General features: G+C 39.4%; 1 protein-coding gene and 4 non-coding genes across 6 annotated transcripts; all 5 read right to left on the bottom strand.

Annotated features, from left to right (window-relative positions):
• On the bottom strand, window positions 1–24987 carry Nop58 (NOP58 ribonucleoprotein). 2 transcript variants are annotated; one of them, XM_021654375.2, is made up of 15 exons: window positions 24738–24987; window positions 20793–20869; window positions 18164–18216; window positions 13943–14064; window positions 11968–12104; window positions 10861–10925; window positions 8987–9121; window positions 7979–8124; window positions 7107–7233; window positions 6055–6218; window positions 5213–5347; window positions 4746–4807; window positions 2795–2928; window positions 830–1011; window positions 1–234 (listed from the first exon to the last, which is right to left on the bottom strand). In XM_021654375.2, the coding sequence occupies exons 1-15, from the start codon at window positions 24780–24782 to the stop codon at window positions 184–186; spliced, it is 1635 nt and encodes a 544-aa protein (XP_021510050.1). In that variant the 5' UTR covers window positions 24783–24987; the 3' UTR covers window positions 1–183. The 2 variants fall into 2 exon arrangements, with proteins under 2 accessions (XP_021510050.1, XP_021510051.1); XM_021654376.2 differs by lacking the exon at window positions 24738–24987 and adding an exon at window positions 17829–17944 and having other exon boundaries at window positions 20793–20858.
• Window positions 6966–7049, bottom strand: LOC132648161 (small nucleolar RNA SNORD11). The gene has a single exon (XR_009586540.1). It is a non-coding gene; the product is annotated as a small nucleolar RNA SNORD11 (small nucleolar RNA).
• LOC132648162 (small nucleolar RNA SNORD11B) lies at window positions 7842–7921 on the bottom strand. Its single transcript, XR_009586542.1, has one exon. It is a non-coding gene; the product is annotated as a small nucleolar RNA SNORD11B (small nucleolar RNA).
• LOC132648158 (small nucleolar RNA SNORD70) lies at window positions 17964–18048 on the bottom strand. Its single transcript, XR_009586537.1, has one exon. It is a non-coding gene; the product is annotated as a small nucleolar RNA SNORD70 (small nucleolar RNA).
• Window positions 19187–19272, bottom strand: LOC132648160 (small nucleolar RNA SNORD70). Its single transcript, XR_009586539.1, has one exon. It is a non-coding gene; the product is annotated as a small nucleolar RNA SNORD70 (small nucleolar RNA).
• Window positions 24988–26466: the final 1479 nt, after the last annotated feature.

The following is a 26466-nucleotide window of genomic DNA, read 5'->3' as shown; positions in this document are numbered from 1 at the left end:
TTATAATAAAAAGAAAATATTTTTATTTCTGTATCAAAGACTCTAAGGTTAACAGTTGATGTCCAGACACAAAAATGTTTGAAAAGCTCTAGACAATCTTGATTATTCTGTAGAGCATCTGATGTGCTCCCACTGAATCTTCAGCATGGTGTGTCCAGGCAACAGAATTACATATCCCTCCCATCAGTCCTCAGCCTCTTTCTTTTTTTTCTTTTTCTTCTTTTTCTCTGGACTCTGAAAATAACCAACAAGAATGCCTTTGAAACAGCAGTAATTTTGTAGTTACTCTTAACACCAGTAAGGCAAGCTTCCATAAACAGAGAGCTGTCAGCATGGTGGAGCACCAGGGCTCACCCTGCATGCATAAACTACAGTAAACAAAATAAATGGGGGCTGGAGAGGTAGTTCAGAGGTTAAGAACACTGACTGCCCTTCCAAAGGTTCTGAGTTCAATTCCCAACAACCACATGGTGGCTCACAACCATCTATAAAATATGATCTGGTGCTCTCTTCTGGTGTTTAGGTGTACATGCAGGCAGAACACTGTATACATAATAAATAAATCTGAACAACCAAAAACAAAACAAAACAACCAAAATAAGTAGATTCCTTCTTCCCTTATAGTAAACTCTTTTCATGGTAAGTAACTAAAATTTGAGAAGTGGTCTCTATAACAAAAACACCATTAGGCAGTTTTATTTTTCTTCCACACTGTCATCAAACACCTGGTCATTTCTGAGCAAGAATACATTACCTATCATTAACATCTATGTTTAAGGTTTGTTGTAAAAGCCCTGTAATAAACTCAGAGATAAACAAAATCACATACAGGAATTGCTGTGCTGGTGCATGGCTCTTCCTCAGAAAGTGGCTCTTCCTTAATGTGTTTCTTCTTATCCTTCTTCTTTTTCTTCTTTACAGTCGGCTCCTCTTCTACTACCTGTTCCTCCTCCTCCTCTGCCTCCTCCTCTTCCACTTCCTCCTCCTCCACTTCCTCCTCTTCTACTTCAGCTGGTGTAAGAATTATAACTGTATTAGACATACTTCCTACAAGATACTAGAATATTTTCTTTCTGTCATAGTCAATTCTCTATAGCCCAATGGTTTTGGAAGGTCAGGAGGTGAAAATTTCTGCATCTTTGCCTAAGAAAATTTGACTGGATTTACAGGTTTGATCCTGAAGGTAGAGAAATGGCTCAATAGCATAAGGACCTAAGCTTGACTCTTCAGCACAAGTAAGAAGTCTGGCAGTGTTGCAAGCCTGTAACCCGTAGCTGGAGAAGAGACAGAAGTGTTCCTGGAACTTGCTGGTCAGTCTAGACAATCACAGAGCTCTAAGTTCAGTGAGATACTGCCTCAAAATAAATAAATAAATAAGTAAATAAGTAAATAAGTCGGTCAGTCAGTAAGTAAGTAAGTAAGTAAATAAAATGAGGCAGAACACATCTGATGTTCATCTCGATCGTCTAGGAACATGAGCATAACCACAGGGATACTATCCTTATGAATTTGTGATGAGATGGGAGAGATATGAAATAAATAATGTCCCGAACAACAGACGACAAGACAAAAGATAAAAATGAAGAAATTAGGGAGGTATCAGAAGAGTAGTCTCAACACAGCGGTCACAGGTGGATGAAAGTGGTACCAAGTCAAGAGTATGCAAGAATTTGGTGAAGCATGTATTTGGGTACATGACTGCCAGGTTCATGAGAGCCATGGTCTAACATACAGCTGAGATTATTAATGAAGGATACCACTGAAAACTATTTTCAAATACTAGAAGATTTAGTTTTTAAAAAATCTTGTAAACGTAAGTTTCCACCACTAGAAATAACTGTTTACATTTGTTACAGATTCTCTACCAAGGAGCCCACATCTGCAAACAACACACCATTGACAAAGGCATTTAGAAAACCATCACTGCATCTATTTTACTCTGAGCATAGGAGCAGGCACGGTAATGGGTGCAACAAGGGGGGGCAACTGCTTATTATCAACTGTGATAGTGAACCGCAGGCTGCAACAGAACATTCTATGAGCCAAAGAATGAAGACAACGGGTGCTGGAAAAATGGCTCAGAGGATAAGAGCACTGATTGCTCTTCCCAAAGGTCCTGAGTTCAATTCCCAGCAACCACATGGTGGCTCACAACCATCTAAACATGAAATCTGGTTCCCTCTTCTGGCGTGCAGGTGTACATGCTAACACACATTGCATAAATAATAAATAAATCTTTAAAAAAAAAGAATGAAGAAAACCACCGCTCCATTCATCTCACACCCCTTCTTAATCATACAACCCAAACCATTTAGTAACTAATTTAGAAGCTCCCTAACTCTAGAAATAGCTCATCATCCATACTCAAGTTATCATACACTTAGTAAAATATTGAATTCTATACATTTAAAGACACATATTGGGCTGGAGCATTAAGAGCTCAGACATTAAGAACATTTTCTGCTCTTCCAGAGGTCCTGAGTTCAATCCCCAACAATTACATACTGGCTCACAACGGTCTATAATGAGATCTGGTGCCCTTTTCTGATGTGAAGGCATGCATGCAGATGTTGTATACATAATAAAATTATAAAAAAAAGACTGATATTACGTTGTTAAATCTAACTTAACATTTCAACTTCCCAGAGAAAATAACAACATATTAATGAATGTAACGGTAGGAATTTCTCTAATACTTACTACTCCATGCGTGTACTATGCCACACTCCCTCTCCCCAACAACATAAAGAAAAATGCAACGTTTCTTTTTTTTCCCCCCCAAAGTTAAACTAACCTTTAATTTTAATCTTGGCTTTTTTTGCTTTCTTTTCAGTAATTTCATCGTCTTTATCTACCTCTTCTATTTTGCGCTTTTTAGAACAAGTTGGAAGTGTGGAGTCACCAGAGGGATCATAAATCTTCACTTCACTGAAAAAACCAAGTAAAATGTGGAAAATCTTTACAAATACCTGTAACTGAAATAATTCAAGAAAAAGGCACATACTGTTGGATAATAGATTAGCACACATAATGCTGTTTCATTTTAAGCTTTAGGATAGTTTAGGTAGGCCAATCATACTGCAGAAGGGAGCCACATAAATCCTAGTTTAGCAATCTAAGCACATACTACAGTGGAAAACAGCAGCATAAATCACTTTCCAGCTAACTAGAAAGTACAACTGCCCTGATTAAATACACCTCATTGCTAATGTCTTAAGTACATTCAGGTACAGGAATCTGAAACTAAGAAATGTTCTGTCCAACACAGTTGGAGATGAATGAATGCTTAATTCTGTAAGCTGTAGATATTTAACACTTAATAATAAAGAGCCACATAAATCAACTAAATGACGGGCTTATAACCGATGTTATTACTCTGTCCACTTATAATCTGTGATTTCATTAAAACTCATATACCTAACCCCAGAAACTGAGATATTGTAATTCTAAATTCCAGGCTCTAAGAGAAGAGCAATATCTTTCTTTTTTTCCCTTTCTTTCCTTTTTTGCTTAAGAGACAGGGTCCTGTGTAGCTCAAACTGGCCTCCATCTTGATATATAGGCAGGTATATACATTTCTAGTCATACTGCCTCATTACTTAAGGACTTTTTTGATAAACACTACCTGTTTACTATAAAAGACTACAACTCCAGTTACTGTAACTTACAAACATCCCACATGGTCTCAAAGGATAAACAAAGCATCCCACTATACACAAGTAAGGTCTCAATACTCTTATCATTATGGGCTATTATTTTTAAAGCCTGCCAGAGTTTTTATAAAATGTTTCTTTCTAGATAAATTTTTAAGCTTTTAAATGAATAGCACACACAGAGGAAGTAAAGTGCCTGATTTAAATCCATGTTTATGACAGACCAGCAAGAGGGCTCCAAGAGTAAAAACACGTGATGCCAAGCCTGACAACCTCATTTCAAACCCCAAGGACCACTTGACAGAAGAACAAACTTGTGAAAACTGTCCTTTGACATCCACATGGGTGTTGTGGCTTGCCCACATAAACACCCCCTAATACACACAAATACATGCAAAAACCAAAAAAATTGTCTATGATTAAAAAACAAAACTAGAAATGAATGTGGAAAACTAAATGGCAAGGAAAACTTATATACAAAAATGTATATATAGACAGCATGGTAGTGACTATTATTAAAATGTTCCCAAAAATTGCTCATGATTTTAAGTATTGTCGAAACACACAAAAAAGATCTTGCCTGTCAGCCTCATGTAGCAATTCCACAACTGCATTCATTTCTTAAAATGTTGACAGGCTAAATGCATGTGATTTCTTTTTTTGTCATTAAAAAAAGAACTTTCTTCCCTCCTGTATGAGTGTTTTGACAATCGAGAGCTACCATGTGGGTGCTTGGACTCAAACCCAGGTCCTCTGAAGGAGCACTTAAGTGCTCTCAACTAATGAGCCATTGCTCCAGACCCCTTGTCATTAAAAAGAAGAAAGAAAAGAAAAATTTAATGAGTGTTTTGTCTGCATACATGCACTTATGTGTTCAAGGGTGCCTGGATGGGTACCATGTGGGTACTGGGCACAAAACTTGGGTCCTCTGCAAGACAGCCTTAACAAATACTTTAATTGCTGATACATATTCACAGCCCCTTGCAGTTTTCAAAAGGGATAGTCCACATTGCAGTGCTTAAGTTTACAATTAGAAAGGCTGTCAAATCATTTAAATTAACAAGTGACCTCTCATCTTTGAATGTACCTTACCTTTTGTGTTCATACTTCTCTGCTTTTGCTAATGCCTTTCCTGTTCCACTTATTTTTCTTATCTAAGAAGAAAAATAAAAATTACTATGGCAAAATTTAGAACACATACTCTATATAAGATCTAGTATGTAGCAGTGAGGATTTTCTTTTCTAATTTGAATAAACATGTCTTCAATGGCAAATATTTACTACATCAGCTCTTCACTAAGAAATATGAAAAATAGTGTTAAAGGAGATTTTGTGTTCATGAAATACTTCTCAATTTTGTTTTCCCAAGACAGGGTTTCTCTGTATAGCCTTAGCTGTCCTGGACGCAGTTTGTAGACCAGGATGGCCTCAAACTCACACAGATCCGTCTGCCTCTGCCTCCCAAGTGCTGGAATTAAAGGTGTGCATCACTATGATTGGCTCTAATTCATTGACTTTTTACAGATTAGACTCTGCCACAAGCAGGGTGTGATTCTTACCCCTCTGTCCTCTAAAATTCTCAATCTGGCCTCTAATTTGGCTCTATTCTCAACTCCCATCGCAGAACTGGAATCTTCACCAAAAGCATCATATCGGATAGCCAAGACAGTTTTGGCTGCCAGCATTCGAGAAATCTAATAGCAAAATATAAAATCAGATATAGCAAGGATAAGGTAAATCCTGAAATTGTCTAATCATGAGAAAATTATAGTACATCACCATATAGCATTTATTCCACGCCTATGAATATAAAGTTCTATTTTAATCTTTCTATCCAACTTTGATGACCCAAGTTAAATTCCCAGTACCCAAATGAGGGAGGAAAGAACAGATTCCTACAAGTTTTCTTCTGATCTCCATGGGCACGTGCACATTTTCAGGCTGTGAACTGTTGGTGTATCTGGTACCTGGCATGTGTGCTGCTTCAAATTCAATCTCACTGTCTTAAGTATTTCTGAGTCCTTCTTCAAACTAATTGAAAGTATCTATATACTACTTTAGCTATATCTAATATTTATAAACGCCAGTAATTAGTTTTGTTGACAAACAATAGGACTAATTACCATCTAGTATCTTTTACTGTATAAAAATGCTTTTTACCTCAATACTATAGTAACCGAGAGAAACTTAAGTTTTATTGTGCCGTGTGATTACAGCAGGGAATGTAAGTGAAGACGAAAAAGGGAAAGCTCAGGTGTGCAGGGACGGTGCAGTTATTCACAGCTTTTGTTGCTTTTGCTGGGAACCTGGATGAAGCTCATCAGAGACATAGCAGCTCACAACCACCCCAAACTCCAGTTCTAAGGGATCTGATGCATTCTTCTAGCCAACTGTAACTCACCTTTCCCTTGTGTTTTGGACTTGTCTGGCCTACAAGAGAAGCATGATAAATGAGCCCATATTTAGGCGTGTCTCGTCTAGATTTGAGGGCTCTGAAAAGCGCCTTTTCTGCTCCAAGTATCTGGACTGTAGAAGCTGCATGCTTGGCCAAATTCAAAAGAGAACCTGTAAAAAATAAAAAATTTTAAATGTTTCTCTAGGTATACTCAGGATCCGATGCTAGAGTATCACATTTCCTGAAAACCCTAATCCTCCTTGCTATTCCTACTGTAAGGAAAGCTATGAATTGGAGACTTTATCTGTACATTCATTAGCATGCTCAACTAGAGTGATTTGGACATTATTTAGCATTTTTATCCACCTTCTGAGACTCTGAAAACCAAGTACGCTATTGCTATAGATAAATTAGGTCGTATCAAATAGTATACATAGTGTCAGCATTATTTATTTTACCCTTGATGTAGAAAATGAAGAAACCTATCTAAATATATACTAAGATACTCTGCTGGATTTGTTGCTTGGAATATTGTTAGAAGTAAATAAAATAGTAATGGTACAAACTCAAACACAATATACTTAAATTACAAATTCAAATTCTAGCTGTCCTATGCATTTTCATTGTTTTTAAGATCACCCACTGACTGAAACTGGGCGAAGATAATGAAAACAGCCCATAGTATCATGATCACACAGCAAAGCGTACATAAATGGAGTATTTCTCTAAAGCTGTTGAAGAATTCTTCCAGCTTAAAGAGACCTTTGTGAAGCATGGCAGTTTATCCAGTTAATACAGTAATTTAAAAAATTCCTTCATAACTTGGTCTAATGAATTTTTTTTTTGGGTGCTGAGGACTGAACTTATGACTTAAATATGATCATGTGAGTAAACGTTGTCTTCTTAACCAGGGACCAGTGTCTCAGAAGAGGTAGTGACTGAAGATGCCCTCATTATTCAAAAGAAAATCAGGCAAAGCATCAGAAATCATCATTGAACACATGGTCATTAGTATGTAGTGTTACACTTGTGTTTACAAATCACATTAACACTGTCACCTGCATGAGCAATAAGCCGTGCCCCAACTAACTCTCCAACCATAACTGTTACATTAGGTGCGATGGCCATCATTCGATTTTGCAGATATTCATACAGCTGAGTTCTATATTCAGAAATTTCAATCACCTAAAATAAGAAAATTAAGTCACAAATGTGAATGAAGAGTATATAATTCATTTCAAAAATATTAAATTTCAATACCCACAAATGAAAATGCAGTGCTTTACTAACAATTCTTAATACTACAATTCTGGGGCAAGATTACGTGATCACGGGAGGTAGAGGCCAGGTTGGGACTTTGGTAAAACCACCTCTAACAACAAAAATCTAGGCATGCTAATGAATCCTTATAATCTCAGCACTAAGGAGCCTGAGCAAGATTTACAAAATTTCAGAATTAAGCAATTCAATCTGAACATCCTTGTAGACTTAATTAACTATGTTAAAGTCATCATTCAAAATATAATGTTCAGGCTGGGTGGTTGTGGTACACCCTTTTAGTCCCAGCACTTAGGAGGCAGAGGCAGGGAGATCTCTGTGAGTTCTAATCTAGCTCGGTCTACACATGAGTTCCAGGACACATATAGTTATATATATCTCATAAAACCAAAAAAAGAGAAAAAGAAAACACACACACACACACACAAAAACCCTAAATAAACAAAAACAATGCCCATAGTATAAATTAGTTCATTTTATCATCTATCTCACCACCCTACCTAAACAGACACAAAAGATGGCATCAGATGAGGTAGTGACTGAGCACCTTCATATGTTGTCAGGTGAACAAATACAAAAATCATCATTGCCACCTGCAAATCATTCCATACCTAGTAAGACCTCAATTGAAGGCTTTGTGGGTGTAATATACCTGGGTACACAGATGTAGAATGTTGCAAATATCTTCTTCGGAAACCTCTGTCCCCATAGAGATCTCTGCGGCTGCTTTTACTTCTGCTTCTACTTCCTCTGACAGCAATTCAGAAAGAGTAGCAGATGCATAGTTCTTCCTGTCACCTATGGCATGTTTGTAGATGACAAAGAATCATTCCTGATATTATAAAAATTGCAAATAGGAGAAAAAAAAAAAAAAGGGCAGAGATAACCTAACGAAAGGGGCAGCTATACAAAAGTGATCAAGTTTGATCTAGTATCTTCACTTAGTAAATGGCTTGATTAGAAATAAAATTTCCCAAAAAGTTATTTTGATAAAAATAAAACAAAGCATTATATATTTCAGAAAAGCCGACAAATGAGAAAAGGATAAGGTCATGTGAATCCTCACATGCATGAAACTATCCCCCACACCTAAGACAGGGTTCGTGCAGCCCTGGGTGGCCTGGAACTAGCTCTGTAGGTCAGGATGGCCTCTGCCTCCTGAGACCACCTGGCTCAAAGTACCTTTTATATGGTAAGGGACTGGAACTTTTGCTGGAACCCACACCAAAATTAATAATTTTGACATCACTTAAGACTAAACACTGCCATCCTATCTTACTAACTGCATTTGGAGCTAATGACTTGGTTATCTGGAAAGTCATTCACAAGACAGAACCCTAAAAAATTGAGCCTGAAGGAGGTGGTGCACAGCTGTGTTTCCAGCACGTGGGAGGTAGAGGTAGGCTAATCTAAGTTTGAGGCCAGGCTGGTGTACAGTGAGTTCTCAGGACAGCCAAGGTAACATTTCAAAACCCAAACCAAATAAAAAAGAAACAAAACAAAGTTAACGTTCAGCTTCTTTAAAAATAACAGACATTAAGTAGCTACATTTATAATTTTTAAAAAAACTTCAGCAATCTTAAGTACACTTAAGACAATTCCTACTGTGTTATATCAAATTCATTTCTTTTAGTAACTCATGAACAAATAATGGACTTACCAACTTTCTGTAAACACTTGCAGTATGTCAAATTATCCGAAATAATTTTCCCTAACTCAGGGAAATGCCAGCCATACCACTCCCTGCACCTCATAATGTAGTTGTTTAGTTCTTTGTCCAAGTCATCCAACAAGGCTACAAAACGAAGAAAAACAGACCTAGTGAGAAACCGATAGTAACACATGTAACAACTGCCTTAAAAGTATTTCAAATGAAAAATCTAGTTGCATTAAGTGCATTTAGGCCATACAACCATTAATACCAACTGTTTTCAGAATGGTTCCCCCAACCTGGAAATCTTATACCCTTTAAAAAGTAACCTCTGGAACAGAAGTACTGGCACCCTCATAGAACAGCACTCTAGAGGTAGATGCACCGGAATGAATGCATGTAAAGACCATCATAACAACCTGGTGGGTAAAACACCCACCATGCCTGACCATGGAGTCCCAACCCTCAAGACCCACACGGTACAAGAGAAGGAACCCTTGCAAACGTCCATTCAGACAGATGCTGTGGTATGCACAAGGCCACACACTTTGGTAACAGTGATGAACCCTAATGTGTATCTAGTCTAAGCATCTCATTAATGAAACCAGGAGTACTTTCTACTGCTTTTGGTTTCTTTCTTTAAAATGTTCCTGTGTATATACACACATATATGTGTGTTCCTAGAATTGGACAGCTACTATGTGAGTTCTAGGAATTAACCCCTGGTCTTTTGCAAACCGTACAGAGGTGTGGCTTCTTTTACAGATAGTTTTCTACACTGTGGCAAGTATTATTGTGTTTACCCATTGTAGGCATAAGGTTATTGTATAATTCAAATGCTGATTTCTGCACCCTCCACATCTAGTTGCAATCCTTGTTCTGGGAATCTCCTGTCTCAGTGTTGTGTAAATGCTGTGCCACAATTGCTGGTATGCCAATAAAGCAGCTTCAAGCCAATTGCTGAGCAGGGGAGAATAGGGCTAAACTTCCTGTGAGGCAAGGGAGAAGTAATTAGAGATTAGGGTAGATGTCTAGGAGGGATTCAGCCTCAGGAGATGTGGAAAGGAACTGGAGGAAGAAAGCTACAAAGTACAAGTATCTCTGGGATGTTTGCTGGAAGGCCAAATTAGCGTAGAGGGTTAGGAATAGACTAACTGCTCAGTTCTTTGCTCTAAAGCTTGTTAAAATAATGAAACACTATCTGTTTAACAGGCAGGTTAAAAGAGAAACTATGAGAACCAAAGACAGGTTTATAAAAATAACTTTTAAAACTCATTTATTCTTAAAATTTTCCTCTTTAGCTAGTGTAAATAATACTGCTATGGCGGCTGGGAAGATGGTCCAGTGGTTAAGACAACTGACTGTTCTTACAGAGTACCCAGGTTCAATTCCCAGCACCCACATAGCAGCTCACAACTGTCTGTAACTTCAAGATCTGACACCCTCACACAGATACATATGCAGGCAAAGCACCTATGCAAATAAAATAGAATTTTAAAATAATACTGCTATGAATAGAGGTGAGCCAACCCAAAAACTAAGTCCATGACTTTAATTCTTTTGATATACATTTAGTAATGGAAATGTTGGTCAAAGCAATTTTTATTACTTGCAAATGCTACGACCTTGGTTATTTCTTAACATTGTTGAACTCATGAGACTCTAAAAAAGCCAGGGGATTAAAACTATACAGATCCCTCTTGTAGTTTTAACACTGATGGAAACCACAATCATTATTGTATGTATTTTTAACAACATTCCTTTATCTAAAGTCAAATTAAGGTTTCTTATTCTCCTATTTTCCCAATTATCTACCCATTGAAGTTCTAGTTCCTCTTTCTCAACAGACAGAACTAAGCATATCAGACTCTGCATGTACTTACAAATTGCCTGAACAATCATTGTGTCTACTTTATCAGCACTGAATTTCAATCTGTATCGAGACAGGCTGGGAGAATGAAGAGAAATAAATTAGTCAGATATAACCTTTTATAAGCACTTTAAATAACACTTCCCATTTGTATGTTTGTGTGCATGGGATACCTGAGTCCAGGCCAGAGGACCACCTTGTTTTTTGAGGCAGGATCTCTCACTGGACTGAATTTGCGTTGCAGGTTAGGCTGGCTAACTACTGAGCCCCAGATTCTCTCCCTAACCAATGGTAATTTTAAGTGCCCTAGAACTTGTTCTGTGAACCAGACTGTCCTAGAACTCAGAAATGCATCTGTTTCTGCCTCCAGAGTGCTGGGATTAAAGGTGTGCTCCACCAACACCAGCTGTTAGAATACCACTTTCAACATCACAACATAGTAGTACTCCATGTTATGTACCGCTGGTAAATAAAAAAGATTGCTTAACAGTTAAGTGTACTTCCTATGCAATCATGAGCAGTGGAGTCAGATCCCAACAACCAAATAACAAGCCAGCAAACCCATGCATACCTCAAACCCCAGCTCCAAGACAGGAGGAAGGATGGGGTTTGCTGACTTCCAGCTTAGCCCAGAAAGCCTGTGTCCCAGGTGCCAGTAGAGACTCTGCCTCAAAGAAATAATATATATATATATGGAGAATGACAGAGGTCATCTGACCTTTTCTAGCCTTACAGACACACACCATCCATGTACATCTGTACATAGCAAAGTTATTTCTCTCTCTCAGACCAAAGTAGATAAGAAAATAAACAATCTAACACCAAGGGGGTGAAGAAATTCCATAATGAGGTTTTTAAAAATGTAAAGACAATATGCCTTTAATCCCAGCACTCAGAAGCCAGAGGCAGGTGGACTTTGAATTTGAGGCCAGCCTGGTCAAAAGAGTGAATTTCAGGAGAGCCAGTACTACACAGAGAAACCTTCCCACAAAAAAAAAAGGAATATAGGCAATGATGATTTTTCATATCAGCTTCTTCATATTAAATACTTATAACAGTTTTAGCATAGAAATATATATAAGAACATGTATAAAAGCATATTTAATTTTACTGTACTTACCTGTGGGCCAATCCAAGACACATGGCTGCCATCTCACGTGGTTCTACCCCAGGAATCAAGCCATCCATTTGTGATCGGATTCCTCTCATAAGTTCATTAACAACAGGACTATGGATACAGCTGAGATTCAATTTTTCCTACAAGCACATTTACATTAAATTTTTTTAAAAACTTCTTGAAAATCTATCTTGTAGATTTTAAGATAGTATCTTCTAAGAGGTCACTAATATAGCACAGGCTTACCTCAAACCCACAGTAACAATTTAGCCTCAGGCTGCTGGAATGATAACCATTAACTACCACAATGGATTCTGAAATAATTTCTTATATTTTCAAACAGTAGTGTGATCTAAGAATATATATACTCTTCTCAGCTGCAGAGTGTTTATATTTGATGGAAATCAAATATAAAGACTTCAGGTACTTTAAGAAACAAGAACTAGGGCTAGAGAGATGGCTTAGAGGTTAAGAGCACTATCTGTTCTTCCAGAGGTCCTGACTTCACTTCCCAGCAACCACATGGTGGTTCACAACCATCTATAATGTGATCTGATGCCCTCTTCTGACAATGGAGATGCATGTACATATAGATATGACTCATATACATAAAAAAAAAAACAAGAACTATCACAATGATAAAAACCCCAATTATCCCCCAAAAGGAGACCAACAAAGCTAAAAAAAAAAAAAAAAAAAAATCTGAGGCCAGGGGATCCTGCAGCTGATACACCAACCAGGGACCATCTGCAGAGAGGATCTAGATACCCTGCTCAGTTGTAGCCCATGGTGCTCAGTCTCCATGTGGGTTCCTGAGTTCTTTTATCACTGGCCCCCAGCAACACGGCCTTACCAGGCCACAGAGAAAGGACCCAGGCAGTCCTGATGAGACTTGAAAAGCGATGGGCAGATGACAGAGATCTCCCCCTTTCAGTGGACTGTGAGAATGGGATGAGGGGAAGAGAAAGCGAGGGTGGGCCTGGGATGAGTTGAGGGGGTTTCAATAGGGATACATGATGAATTGCAAATAATAAATAATTTAAAAAATTATTTTCTAACTAGGCTGTATGACTCCAAAGGTGTAAAATATTAAATCTAACAAGTGATTTTTCTTATTTGTTGCACTGAGTTATTAAGATTAGTTATATAGTAACTACTGCTATTTTATTTGATTTAAAGACTTTTAAAATCTGCGTATGCACCTATGTGAATTTTTGAGCACTCTATCTTGCAGGTGCCTTCAGAGGCCAGATAGTACCCGACACCCTGGAAGTGAGTGATGGGCAGTTGTGAGCTGCATAATTTAGGAATCCGAAGGCGGGGCCCCTGCCACAGCTCTTGAGCCTCTTTTCTGCTGTTGTTGTTTCCCGAGACAGGGTTTCTGGATGTAGCCTTGACTGTCCTAGACTTACTTTGTAGACCAGGCTGGCCTCCAACTCAGAGATCCACCATCCTCTAACTCCCTGAGCACTAGGATTACAGGCATGCGCCGCCATGTCCAGCCTCTTACTTTTAAAATTACAAAATACTCTCATATTTTAATAAAAAATAAAAGTGAGGGGCTGGAGAGATGGCTAAGTGGTTAAGAGCACTGTCTGCTCTTCCAAGGGATCAGGGTTCAATTCCAAGCACCCACACGGCGGCTCACAACTGTCTGTTCCCATTCCAAGGAATTTGACAGTACACTAATACACATAAAATAAAGTTAAAAAAGTGAAAAGTTTCAATCTTTTCCTCTATGGATTGAGTGTATCCAACCACACAGTAAGTGTATTCGAGCTTATATTTTGTTCATCTTTATTTTCAAAAGTGTACAGGGAATTCTTGTTTCTGCAACTTCTGGTGGAGCTTACTATGCTGCTTACATTAAGAAAAACAGGACAGCCTTCATTACAAAGGCCAGGCTATGCAGCGCTAAACAGGCATGAAAGAAGAAACCTAACTTGCCCTCTATGTTACATCCTTGGCCCAAATTTACCTTTATGACCCCTCCTAGTTTAGCATCAGCTACAGCCAGAGGTTCATGGGCTTCTTTTACTATTTTCTTCAGAACTTTCTTCAGCTGCTTATTGATTTTGCCCTCCATCAGAGCTGTGAATGCTTTTCAGGAAAACAGAAAAATAAGAATTATAACTAAGAGAACTTTTCTGATAAAAAGATACTTCCTTAAAAAGAAGTCTGACTTTTAAAAAAATGTGTAAATGATCAATGTCGATGTTTTATAAAGCCCATTCATGAATTCCAGGCATGATGGTGCACAACTTTTAGTCCAGCATATTGAGGCAGAAAGAACCAGAAAGATGTGAGTTAAGGGCAGCCAGGGTGTTACAAAGTGAGTCTACCAATAAACAAATAAATAGGTAAAGTACTAAATAAGGTTAAGTTTCAACACTATAGCCTCAACCTTGTGATCCTCCTGCCTTTAACCTTCTAAACGCTGGAATTTAGGAGTGTCCTATCATACCTGGCTATTACATTTTACTTTCGAACACTGTGTACACCAATTCCTAATATGTACATTTTTATAAAGAGACTTCTTCCTTTTATTCTTTCCTTCCTTAAGTTTTTTAGTATTTGGAGTGAGGATGGAATGTTTGCTTAGCACATGAAATGCCTTGGACCTGATCCCCAAGGATCACAAAACCAACAAACAAAAAGCTTTAAAATTTAAACTTTTTAAATTAAACTTGTTTTTATGTTTACAGGTATTTTACTTGCATGTATACTGGGCACCACCTGCATGCCTGGTGCTACAGAGGCCAGAAGATAGCATCAGATCCCTTCCAACTGGGATTAAAACCACCTTTAAGTTGCCATGTCAATGCTCCAAATTGAACCTTTAATTTTAACCTACAATAGCCCTTCCCTTAAACATATTTCTTCTAAGAATAAAATCTCTGTACTAGACTAATTCTGTATTCTATTCTGAGTCATTAGCTGCAAACACTTATTCCATCAAAAAATTATTGCTCGTATAAGTTATAAGGAATAACTTTGGGGTGCGGGGCGGGTGGGAGAGACAACTCAGCCATTGACTACTCTTTCCAGAGGTCCTAGATTCAATTCCCAGCACCCACATGGCAGCTCCGTCCTTTAAAATTGTGGCCTCTTGTGGTGTGCCAGATATAGAAACAGACAAAAGTCCTACTTACTTATACAATAAATGAATAAATAAATCTTAAAACAGAAAAGAAACCTCAAATAAAATCGGGCCAACAAGACAGCTCCATGGTCCAAGGCTTCTGCCACCAGAAGCCCAAGTTTGACCCCAAGACCTGAGTAACTCTCACTACTTGACCTCTGCTATGACTGCCCCCACCCAGTAAATCAAATGTTAATACAGGAACAAATCCCTCTATTAAATGCCATACATGAACTTCCAAAACAGAATATTAGTATCAAATCAGACACTAAAGCTACAAAACTTAAATTATATCCTTTCATCTATAGTTATTCAGTTTTGGTTCTGTCATGTCAAAACTGCCTGACAGGACCAAGAAGATGGTTCAGTAGGTAAAATGTTTGCCATTCAACCCTTGGTAACTAATTCCAGTGCCTGGAATCCATGTGAAGGTGAAAAGAGAAAAATGACTCCACAAAATTGTTCTCTGATTTCCATACTCCTATCGTGGCCTGTGTACCTGCCCTCTTATCAACTGCCTCACAGGACCTGGAATACTGTCCAGGGCTTGCTAACAAGCTTGAGGTCCTGGGAAGACCACCAGAAAGTCAAGGTCTTCCTCAGTTACAGGGTCATCTTAGCTATACACATGCCCATCTCAAGCTAAACAAAACAAACTGCCTTTTAAGAACAATATATAGCTAAATGCTAGGAAAAAAATATGCATCTGATAGCGTTTCTATGATTAGGTTTCTATGATGGCGTTCTGGACAGTTTCACTAATTTCCCTCACTTCTAAAATGTTCTAAAAAATGTTCATTATAAACCTGTTTTTGCCACCTATAACACAAGAGATAATATCTACCTCATAGGACTGTTTCAAAGCTTGATAATCTCACTACCTATTAGTAGTAACGAAGCTTGCTTTGGAGCCAGCGGGGAGGCGTATGCCCATAATCCCAGCACTCAAGGAGGCAAAGCAAGTGGATCTCTGAGTTGGAGACCAGTATATGGTCTACAAAGTGAGTCTAGGAAAGCCAAGACTACACAGAGAAACCCTGTCTCGAAAAACAAACATCAAGGGAAAGAAAGAAAGAAAGAAATTTGCTTTGTGTTTGGCATGCCTAATCCCAGAACTCAGAGGCTGATAGATCTGAGTTCAAGGCCAGCCTGGTCTACAGAGTTGAGTTCCAGGACAACCAGGGTTACACCTGAGATTAAAGAGAATGACACACAAACCAGAATTCAGAGCATTTCGGATCATGGCCACAGTGCCTCTCAACTCAGCAAGAAAGCAGCAGGTTGCAGATTACATACAATGCTCCCTGACCTGAAAGCAACTTCCTTGGGATCACACTAAAATCCTATTTCAAACTATGGCGAATGGGTCTAAAAATACAGAGTATGCTGAGTGGGACAACCCAGAACTCAGGAGGCCGAGGCAGTAGGATCCAAGTCCAAGGCCAGACTGGGCTACAAAGAAAGACCCTGTCTCAAACAGGGCTGGTGATCAGAGTTCATTCAATTCCCAGGTTCATAACAAAAGGGAGACCCGACTCTTCAAAGTTGTCCGCTGATCTCCATTCCAATACCGTGGCCACACAAAATAAAGAAATAAAAATGTAATAAAAACATTTTAAGGGCTGGAGAGATAGCTCAGAGGTTAAGAGCACTGACTGCTCTTCCAAAGGTCCTGAGTTCAATTCCCAACAACCACATGGTGGCTCACAACCATCTATTTTGAGATCAGGTGCCCTCTTCTGGCGTGAAGGTGTACACGTAGGCAGAACAATGTATACATAATAAATAAATCTTAAAAAAAAAAAACATTTTAAAACAACAACAAAAAAAACTTTATGGGTAGCATCACCATGTTGTAGAAATATGAGCACCTAGTTACTGATGTGTTGATTAAGAAACCCTAGAATTATCTTTATTAAAAAGGATATGGGGGAGGGTAGAAGCAGGTACTACTCTTGTAGCACTGACCTCAGTTTGGTTCCTAGCACCCACGTTGAACAGCTCACAACCACTTGTACCTCTAGCTGCAGGAGATCCAATGCCTCTAGCCTCTGTGAGCACCTAAACACAAAACTACACAAAATTGAAAATAAAGCTTTTCTGGGACAAGGTCATATTATGTATCCCAGCTGACCTCAAACTCAAGAGATCAACCATCTCCACAGTGCTGGAGTCAAAGCATATGCCATCATGCCCAGTCTACATATCCACAGAACTAGCTTCAATGCTGGGCCTCCCTTAACCACCTTTCAACAGATGGGTAACCCATTTTCTCCCAGCACTATTACATAGAATCTAATTCCCCCACCAAAACCACTATCCTTTCCCCATGTGGGATTAATGAAAGTGTTTAGACCTATAAAATTCCTGCCTAGTTTTAAACCATTTTATAGTCCTTTGTCCTTAAATTGTATCAAATAAATGGTTGATTAGAACATGCCTGCTCCCTCATCATGACACCAATTTGAAGGCTCTGAATCACCTCTTCCTTTAAATTAAACCATGTCCGTGTCCACATAGATAAACTCACACCCCTTGGTAGTTTTATGTGTATGTGTACAAATACATTTTAAAGAACTCTATTTCCCTTCAGTTTTTAATACTGATATGCTTTTGTATACTCTGGAGAGCTTTATCACCACTTGTTATTTCAGGCGGCTATGCTCAACTTTACCCTTGAATCCATAAAATTATTAGAAAGCTGAGTACATGACCACATTACCTTGGTCCCTTGCAGAACAGCTTTTACTGAATTGTGCTTCAGCATTAGGCTGTTGGTTTCCATAGGGAGATCAATTTAACCACTTGTCATCTCTCATCACATGGGGGAAACCAGCCCTATGGTGAAAAAAGCTAACTCAATGTTGTCTCAGTGGTAGTGACGAATGGGTTAGATCACTTAAATTCAGTTCCAATAAGGATGCATCATTGACAACATTGAGTAAGATTAACTCAGGCAACTGAAGAAAACAACCTTTTAATGAAAAGCAAAACAAACAAAAAACCCCAAAAAACTAAGGAAAGAAAATTCTCTTACTTTAAATTTTTTTACTTTACCTGCTAATGCTTCTGCTGTATCCTGAAATTTTTCAAAATGCTTTAACTTGACTCTAGAATTGGAAGAGAACAAATATGTTAATGAAACAGTGGTTCTGCAAAAGCTATACAGCCAGAAAATAGAAGGTGGATGTCTCTATAACAAATACTACTAGCAAAACAAATTGCCAGGCTGGGCACAGTAGTGCACACCTATAATCCTAGCTCTATGGGAGGCAGAGGCAGGGGGATCTACAAAGCAAGTCCATGACAGCCAGGACTACAGAGATAAACCCTGTCTTGAGAGAGAGAAACACCAAACCAAAAAAAAAAAAAAAAAAAAAAAAAAAAAAAAAAAAAAAAAAAAAACCTTGATAGATATAGTGGCACTAGATGTAGTCGCTACTGAGGCCAACCAAAGAGGACCACAAGTTCAAAGCCAGTGCAGGTACTTAGACCTTGTTTCAACATACTTAAAGGGGGTTGGGAGACTTCTAGTGGGCATGGTGGCAAATACCTATAATTCTAGCACTCAGGAAGGCAGAGATAAGGGGATCACTGTGAGTTCAAGGCCAGCCTGGTCTACAAATCAAGTCCAGGACAGCCAAGGCTACACAGAGAAATCCTGTCTCAAAAAACAACCAAGGAACAAATGAAAGAATAAATAAAAGAGCAAAGGTGTGTACACCTTTAATCCCAACACTTAGGAGCCAGAGGCTGGAGATGTCTGTGAGCTGGAGGCCAGCCTAGGCTATCAATCCCTGGCGCCCACATGGCAACTCACAATTATCTCTAACTCCAGTTCCAGGGGATCTGAAATACCAACACCCTTAAAAACAAACAAAAAGGTTGGCAATCTAGTTCAATGGTAGAGCATTTCCTAGCACATCTAAGGACCAGGGTTTTACCCTCAGCACCACAAACCAACTACATAAGCATACGCCAAGTCAAGTGCAATTGAAAAAAAGCTTATTGTCAGACTTGCTTTATGCTATCGCCTAGTTTACATGGTTACTGTGCTTTCTGGACAAAGAGATGCAGTAATTCACTGTTGTCTCAGTGGTAGTGACGAATTTTTGTTAAATCATTTAGATTCAGTCCCAAAAGAATACATCATTGACAACAATGAAGAAAGATTAACCCAGCAAAGCATAGTTATATGTCATATGTATGCTATTTCCTTTAAAATTGAAAGAAAAAAAAAAAAGAAAAAGAAAAAAAATAGCTGGGCAGGATGGCTGACACCTGTAATCCCAACACTCAGGGAGGCAGAGGCAGTGGATCTCTGTGAGTTCAAGGCCAACCTGCTCTACAAAGTGAGTCAGGACAGCCAGGGCTACACAGAGAAATCCTGTCTCAAAAAAACAAAGACAGCCACACAAAACAAACAAATCCAACAAAACAATACACAAAATAAAATACACAACATAAAATATACAAAATAGAGAAATTAAGTCTTTCATATTCCTAAAACAGTATTAGCTAAAACAATGTTTTCTTACCTGGAAAGGTAAATCCTGACAGTCCATCAAATGCATACTTAACCACACAGATGCTAAGAAAAAAGTACGGATTTAATTTTTGTCCTACCCTATACCGATTTCTGTTTGAATCAAGTGCCATCTATGTCTCTCAGAGCTTGTCTAAGTGTTCAAGGGTGCAGGAAGATGCAAGTGGGATCATACGAAGCACGCTTTTCCTCAGTGTGCCATGAACACCTCTCCAAATCACCAAGAGGCTGTACGCAACACTCATTTACTCAATAATGCTGTCAGTGACGGAGCACCACAGGACATGACTCTCTCAACTCACCCTCTCTCTAGGCTGACTATTTACTCTTGTGTACTTATTAGCAGTAGCAGATGAATGAACAAATATGGACACACAGATACCACAGATACCACCCCTCCAAATCCGCAAGTAAACCAACAGGATCACAGAGCTTCTTTCTCCGGACTACACTGACCCAGTGCGCTACTTCACAAGGTGATTCACAAATGGTGAAATAGCAACCCTGACTCTACCTTGAGGAAAAGCCTACTACCTCTCCCACAGCCAATGTAGTTAACATTGTTGTATTTTATTTTCTTGTCAAAACAACTTGAGGAAACATGACGTACTTTCCAAGCGCTAGGTAGGAATAAAAGTCATAAAGATGATAACACTATAAAGTAAATTAGAAAGCCTTCAAATTATCAACCCACAAAAACTAAGCCCCCATGCTTTATACAATTTCTGCCTTTAAAAGAAGTTTATACTTAATTGATGATATCTTCAAATATCCCATAAAACAGTAACCTCGGGGTATTGTCCACTGTAGTCTACAATACAAACTACCTGTGATGGTCTATGTTCCAAATAAAACAGCCTTAATTGCCAGGCAGTGGCAGTGCACACCTTTAATACAGCATTCAGGAGGTAGAGGCAGTCCTCCAAAATCGAGGCCAACCTGGTCTACAGTGCTACTTCTACGACAGCAAAGGCTACACCCTGTCTTAACCAACCCCCAACAAAATTCAACCTTAATTAAATTCATACTAACATTATTCATAAAATATTTTCAAACTCCAAAGCTGAAAATGACATACAAACAGGGAGGCATCCACTAACTAATATAAATACCTAAATCCTCAGTTTTAAGGTTACTTACATTTTATTTGCTTTCTCTGGAGTTTCAAATTCTTTCCACAAACTATCAACCTCTTGAAGTTTCTTCTCATTCAGAACCTGCAATACACCAGTTTTCTTCAAATGGCAGCTTAGACATAAACAACTACGTTCTTTCAAGTTACAATGATTCATGTAAAAATATAGACAGAGGTTTCTTTTATTGAAATGAACTAGTTTTCTTTTGCAGCACAAGTTATGGTCAGATTAGTAGTTCAAGCTAAACCTAGTTACAGCCTTTGAGAACCATTTCTGTATCACTAATCTAGGCTTATGTGATTATAATCTTTTCTGTCCTTACTGGTTTTAAAATTCATTCTATTTTTTCCTTATGTTCTTAAATATACTTTTGTATTGATACACATTAAAGACATTTCTGTAAGTGGAGTTGACTTACTATAAAAATCTTAAGCGCTATTATACTGCTTGCCAATTTAAAAACACTTCTGTATATTATAATTTGAAAGTGCTGAAATAGGTAGATAAAATGAATTACCTAGATTTGCTTTGAAAAAATATCAGTAAGGAAGCAAGCCATAAGTAACACAAAATTGAGTCTGTTAAAGCCAACCAAATCACTAAAGGCCAGCCTGGTCCACTTAAGAGTTCCAGGGCTTGTTAGAGACCCTGTCTTATACAGCAATAACCCCCCCCAACAAACAAGCTAATCACTGTGCACACAATTGTTTGCATATCTCCCTACTTTAAAATTTCTTACAATAAATGATAAAAGAGGGCTGAGACGGCTCAGATCATGCAAAGTGCTTTCCGCAAAGCTAATCTAACAGGTTCAATACGCAGAACCCATCCTAAGCTAGGAGAGAAATACACCACAAAGTAGTCCTCCGCCCTCCACACATGTACCACCAGCACTGTAACACGCATGCGTGCACGCGCACATACTGAGATTCTCCCCACCCCCTACTCTGACTCACTCTGTCTCACTGTGTAGCAGTGGCTGGCCTCAAGCACATAGATCAGCCTGCCTTTTGCCTCTGTGGCGCTATAATTAAAGGCTTGTTCAAGGTTTAAGCCATATACAGAGAGGTGGATATACACTGTCTCCAAATGCATTCCTTATTAGAGGTTTACTATTATAAAGCATTTTCACCAAGCATAATCATTTTAGGACTAGTTATACTGAGTACATTACAAGAAGGCAGCAGTCTAAGCAGTAATTAGAATACTGCCTGACCCAAGAATGAACTAAGATTTTATAGCCAATATAACCGAAGGGAGTCAGGTGTTGGAAACTGAACATAGGGCCACAGGTGCTGGGCAAGTGTTCTTCTATGAGCTATACCCCTAGTCCTCTTTCTACCTTTTATTTATGACAGGGCCTCACTAAGTCACCTATATAGGTCTTGAACTTTTGATCCTCCTGTCTTAGCTTCTAGAAATAATTACTTAGCATAGGGATTAGAAGCCTGTGCCAACAGAGCTTTCTCCCAAAATATAACTCATATTCTAACATTTTGAAAAATCATGGGGGCTGGAGAGATGGCTTAGAGGTTAAGGACACTGGCTGTTCTTCCAAAGGTCCCTGAGTTCAATTCCCAGCAACCACATGGTGGCTCACAACCATCATTAATGAGACCTGGTGCCCTCTTCTGATAGGCAGGGACACATGCAGGCAGAATGCTGTATAAATAATAAATAAATCTTTAAAAAAAAATTCATGGAAAAAGGCAGCAACCAGGATCATTTATCTACTTTCTGGAGGGGCTTACATATAATACTCACCTTCACACAGTATACAATTAGTTCCCTGCTATACAATCACTAGCACTAGTTCTAGAAAAATTATGCCTACTTCATAGCAAGGGATCAGTAATACCAATAATTACAAACAAGCACTTCAATATATCCAAGCCTCATTTGAATGTCTAGGTTACACAAACCATAATAATTCAACATTAGTAAACTGAAAACTTAAAAATAATACTCAAAGCTTCCTAATAGCACAGTAACACTCAACATTTCTATCACAACAATGTTGAATACTGTGATATGAGCCAGACCCAATAAACAAACAGGAAAATGTCCAACACGAATGAATCCCTTCAAACCACCAGTACCTACAGCAGTCTCTTCATCCCAGAAACATAAATGAGCACCTCAGGCCTAACAGAAAACTGAATTTGAACTGTATGCTTTGTATAGCACTTTTTGCCCTTTATCAACACATAAATTTAGAAAGTGAAAATTTTCTATTAGCAGAGTTTAGAAGAGCCTATAAGGCACAGAAAGAGCACTCACTCTTCCTCAGGGCTCCCCACATCTCAGTAGCATCCCATTGTAGGAAGATGCCATGGTTCCACCATCTCCATGCTGATAACCTTGTAAGCCAATTCTTTTTTTTAATTTTATCTTTGTTAAGTATAGTTTATTCACTTTGTATTCCAGGTGTAGCCCTATCCCCTCCCAATCCTACCCTTCCTCCTTCTTCTCCTATGCCCCTCTAAGCCAGTTCTTAGAGAAATGGCTTGGTGGTTAAAAAACTGACTGCTCTTTTAGAGACCAGGTTCAAAAATCCCAGAACCCACAAGACAGCTTACAACTGTCTATATAACTCCAAGATCCGACACCTCAAACAGACATACATGCAAGCAAAGCACCAATGTATATAAATAAAAGTAACTTAAAATTCCCTACTTAAACAAGAGACACACAAACTGGTAGCAGCCATCCAGATTTCTCCCAGACTTCAAGTTTGATATTATGAATCCCTTGATTTACAGACATCACCGATGCTCATGCGCAGGCCTCCTACAGCCAAACTGGAAATCTGAGCACCATGCCAACAACTTTCCTGTGTCTTAAACAAAAAACTCCCTTCAATCCTGTTGCCTAAATTTTATTTCGAGCCATCTCACTGACTTAAAAAAAGACATGGCACTCCTAAGGAGGAGATTTATTGTAGATGTGAATGAAGGAGACCACAGCCATAGGCATCTATCTGGAAGAGTCCAGGCCGAACCGGGGCATGAGGAGGAAGAAAAAGAAAAGAAGGACCAGGAGACCAAGAGACCAAAGTAGACGAAATGGGTGGGTAATGAAGGAATCAGTGAAGCCAGAAGGACCCTGGAGCAGGGGGACTGTCAGTCAGAGTCAGCTTTGCTATGTCAATAAACACCTAAGCCATTTGTCCTGAGTTTGAGACCTAACGTTCACATTGTCTAGATTAAAACACAAGTATACCTTTTTTTCACCCAGTTTCCCTAACAGTAAAAAAAAAAAAATCTTTTAATAAGTTACACTAGTCAATACTCAAAAAGCTTACAATCGTGCCTGCAAGAACTCTGATCTTAGGCCCGGGCTTTAATCTAATTAAACTCAAACAGAGTGTTCCAGGACAGCCAAGCCTACATAGCGAGACCCTGCCTCAAAAAGAAAGGCAGGTGGCGGTGGTGAGCGCCTTTAGCCCCAGCACTCGGGAGATGGAGGCAGGCGGATCTCGGAAGAGTGCGAGGCCAACCTGGTCTACAAAGTAAGTCCAGGATCGCCAGGGCTACACAGAGAAACCTTGCCTCGAAAAATAAATGAATGAATGAATGAAGAAAGATAGGTAACCGGTCTTGGGTTGGGGTTGTAGCTCTGATAGGGCGCCAACCTAACATATACAAGGCTTTAGGTTCTATATCCCCGGCACCGTATTTGTTAAATGAATGATTTCTTATCTCTCGTAAAAAAGAGTGCTGTCCATTTTTTAAACTGAGCAAATCCTCTCGAGCAAAGAAGGTTGACCAAAAGTCCGCAGAGCCACGTCTCCACGCCAACCCCGGCCCTTGACTTTTCACATCCTGTGGGACCCGGGGGACTGAAAGAGCCTCAAATCTGCTGTGTCGTGCGGCCTCTCCTCAAGTCTTACCCAGCTCCCTGCCCGTCCAACCCAAGGCTTTCGGTTCAACACCTCCATCTCACTTACCTTAAAGATGGCGTAGCCAACGGACGTTTCAAACAAGACCAACATGGTGAGGCCGGGTCAGGGGGCTACGCGGCTAGCCGCCACTGCAAAAACCGAAACTCTCGGCCACCGAAGGCCGACTAGGCCTCAGACGCGGGCGCGCAATCCCGTTCGTCTCCCCGCGCGCAGGGGGCCCACGTTGCCCAAACGTTCCACACCTCTCCGCATGGAGCTGTAACTACGCGAGTCTCCTTCGCCAAGGATTCTGGGGCGTTACGTCACTTCCTGCCGGTCCCTGCCGCAGAGCGTGAGGTCATTTCCGGGTTTTTCCCGCCAGCCGAAAGGGGAGCGGGAGAAGGAGACGTCTAAATATCGCGAGATTTCTTAGCCTAGCGCTGATTTTGGGGGCTATCAGCTTACGTGAAGGAGAGCAAGTTCTGTGTAATATCTAAATATAACGTGTAATTTATAGATACTTATTATGTGTTTTATATATATATAGTTTGCAGCACATTATACTACGCCCTGCCATGTAAATGACATATTTTATCTTTAAAGAAATGCAGAGTTGGGGGCTGGAGAGATGGCTCAGAGGTTAAGAGCAGTGGCTGCTCTTCCAGACGTCATGAATTCAATTCTCAGCAACCGCATGGTGGCTCATAACCATCTATAATGAAACCCGATGCCCTCTTCTGGCCTGCAGGCAGAATATTGTATAAATAATAAATAAATCTTTATATATATATATATATAAAGAAATGCAGAGCTAGGCCTAAACATTGATTCAAATAAAGAAATGCCTTCAGGAAGTAAAATTATTTCCTGTAGAGAGACTCTCTTGTTTGTTGCATGAAAGCATCACCTGTCAATATGGCCTACTAGCTGAGGCAGGAAATAGGAGGTGGGAGTTCCCGCAGAGAGAGATGAACTTGGGGATAGAGTCAGGGAGAGAGGTTTGCCCTGGACTCTGAGGAAGACAGACCCATGAAACTGAGGAGAAGTAACTGTTAGTATTCAGGCACCTGCTGCTGGGTTGCCTGGCAACCTATGATGTGTAAGGCGTGATTACTTTGCTCCTTAAAGGGAGCAACCCACCACATGGTCCCTCTCTTGCTCTCTTTTGGCCTCTCTTGGCCCCTGCCTTCTCCCCTTTGTCTGTCGGGGCGCCCCTTCTCTCTTTCCCTCCATCATGTCCTGCTCTCCCTTCTCTCTCTCTCTCTCTCTTCATCTCCATCTAATAAACCTCTTTCATATAAAATCATTTGTGTGTCTGATCGTCATTATTTAATATGTCCCATCAATAACCAGCCATGTGCCACACATAGACTAGAATAAATGGGGAAATTAAGTTATGAGCTAGTCGGAATGAGCCAAAGCTTGTGGCCTAGGCATTTATTCATAAATAAGAAGTGTCAGAGTCCTTATTTCAGAAAACAGGGCACACGAGGAAAACCTGAGGTTACATTTTTTTTTTTTTTAACATGTAAACATTTGTATAACCCGGCAGTTGGGGGTCGGGGAAACGCCTTTAATCCCAGCACGCGGTGGCAGAGGCAGGTGGATCTCTGAATTCCAGGGTAGCCGGAGCTGCACAGAGAAACATTGTTTCGAACAGAAACAGAAACAAAAAATAAACATTTGTATTCTTTTTTTTTTTCCCTAAAAGGAAAGGACACTATTTACTCAATGCAAAATTGTGGAGAGCTGTGAGACGCAGCTACAGACTAAGCCAGCCTGAGAGACAGGCCCA

The sequence above is a fragment of the Meriones unguiculatus genome, chromosome 15 (assembly GCF_030254825.1).
Source record: "Meriones unguiculatus strain TT.TT164.6M chromosome 15, Bangor_MerUng_6.1, whole genome shotgun sequence".
NCBI classification, from domain to species: Eukaryota; Metazoa; Chordata; class Mammalia; order Rodentia; family Muridae; genus Meriones; species Meriones unguiculatus.
This window is presented reverse-complemented; position numbering and strand designations above follow the sequence as displayed.

Bases quoted from the DNA above. Each gene is read 5' to 3' on its own strand.
- Nop58 (XM_021654375.2), bottom strand. From the start codon at position 24,782: ATGTTGGTCTTGTTTGAAACGTCCGTTGGCTACGCCATCTTTAAG. The intron at 14,065-18,163 runs GTAAAGTAAAAA...TTTCCTGAAAAG, and splicing joins TACAGCAGAAGCATTAGCAG to CATTCACAGCTCTGATGGAG. The intron at 6,219-7,106 runs GTGACAGTGTTA...TATTTTTTACAG, and splicing joins ACGGCTTATTGCTCATGCAG to GTTCTCTTTTGAATTTGGCC.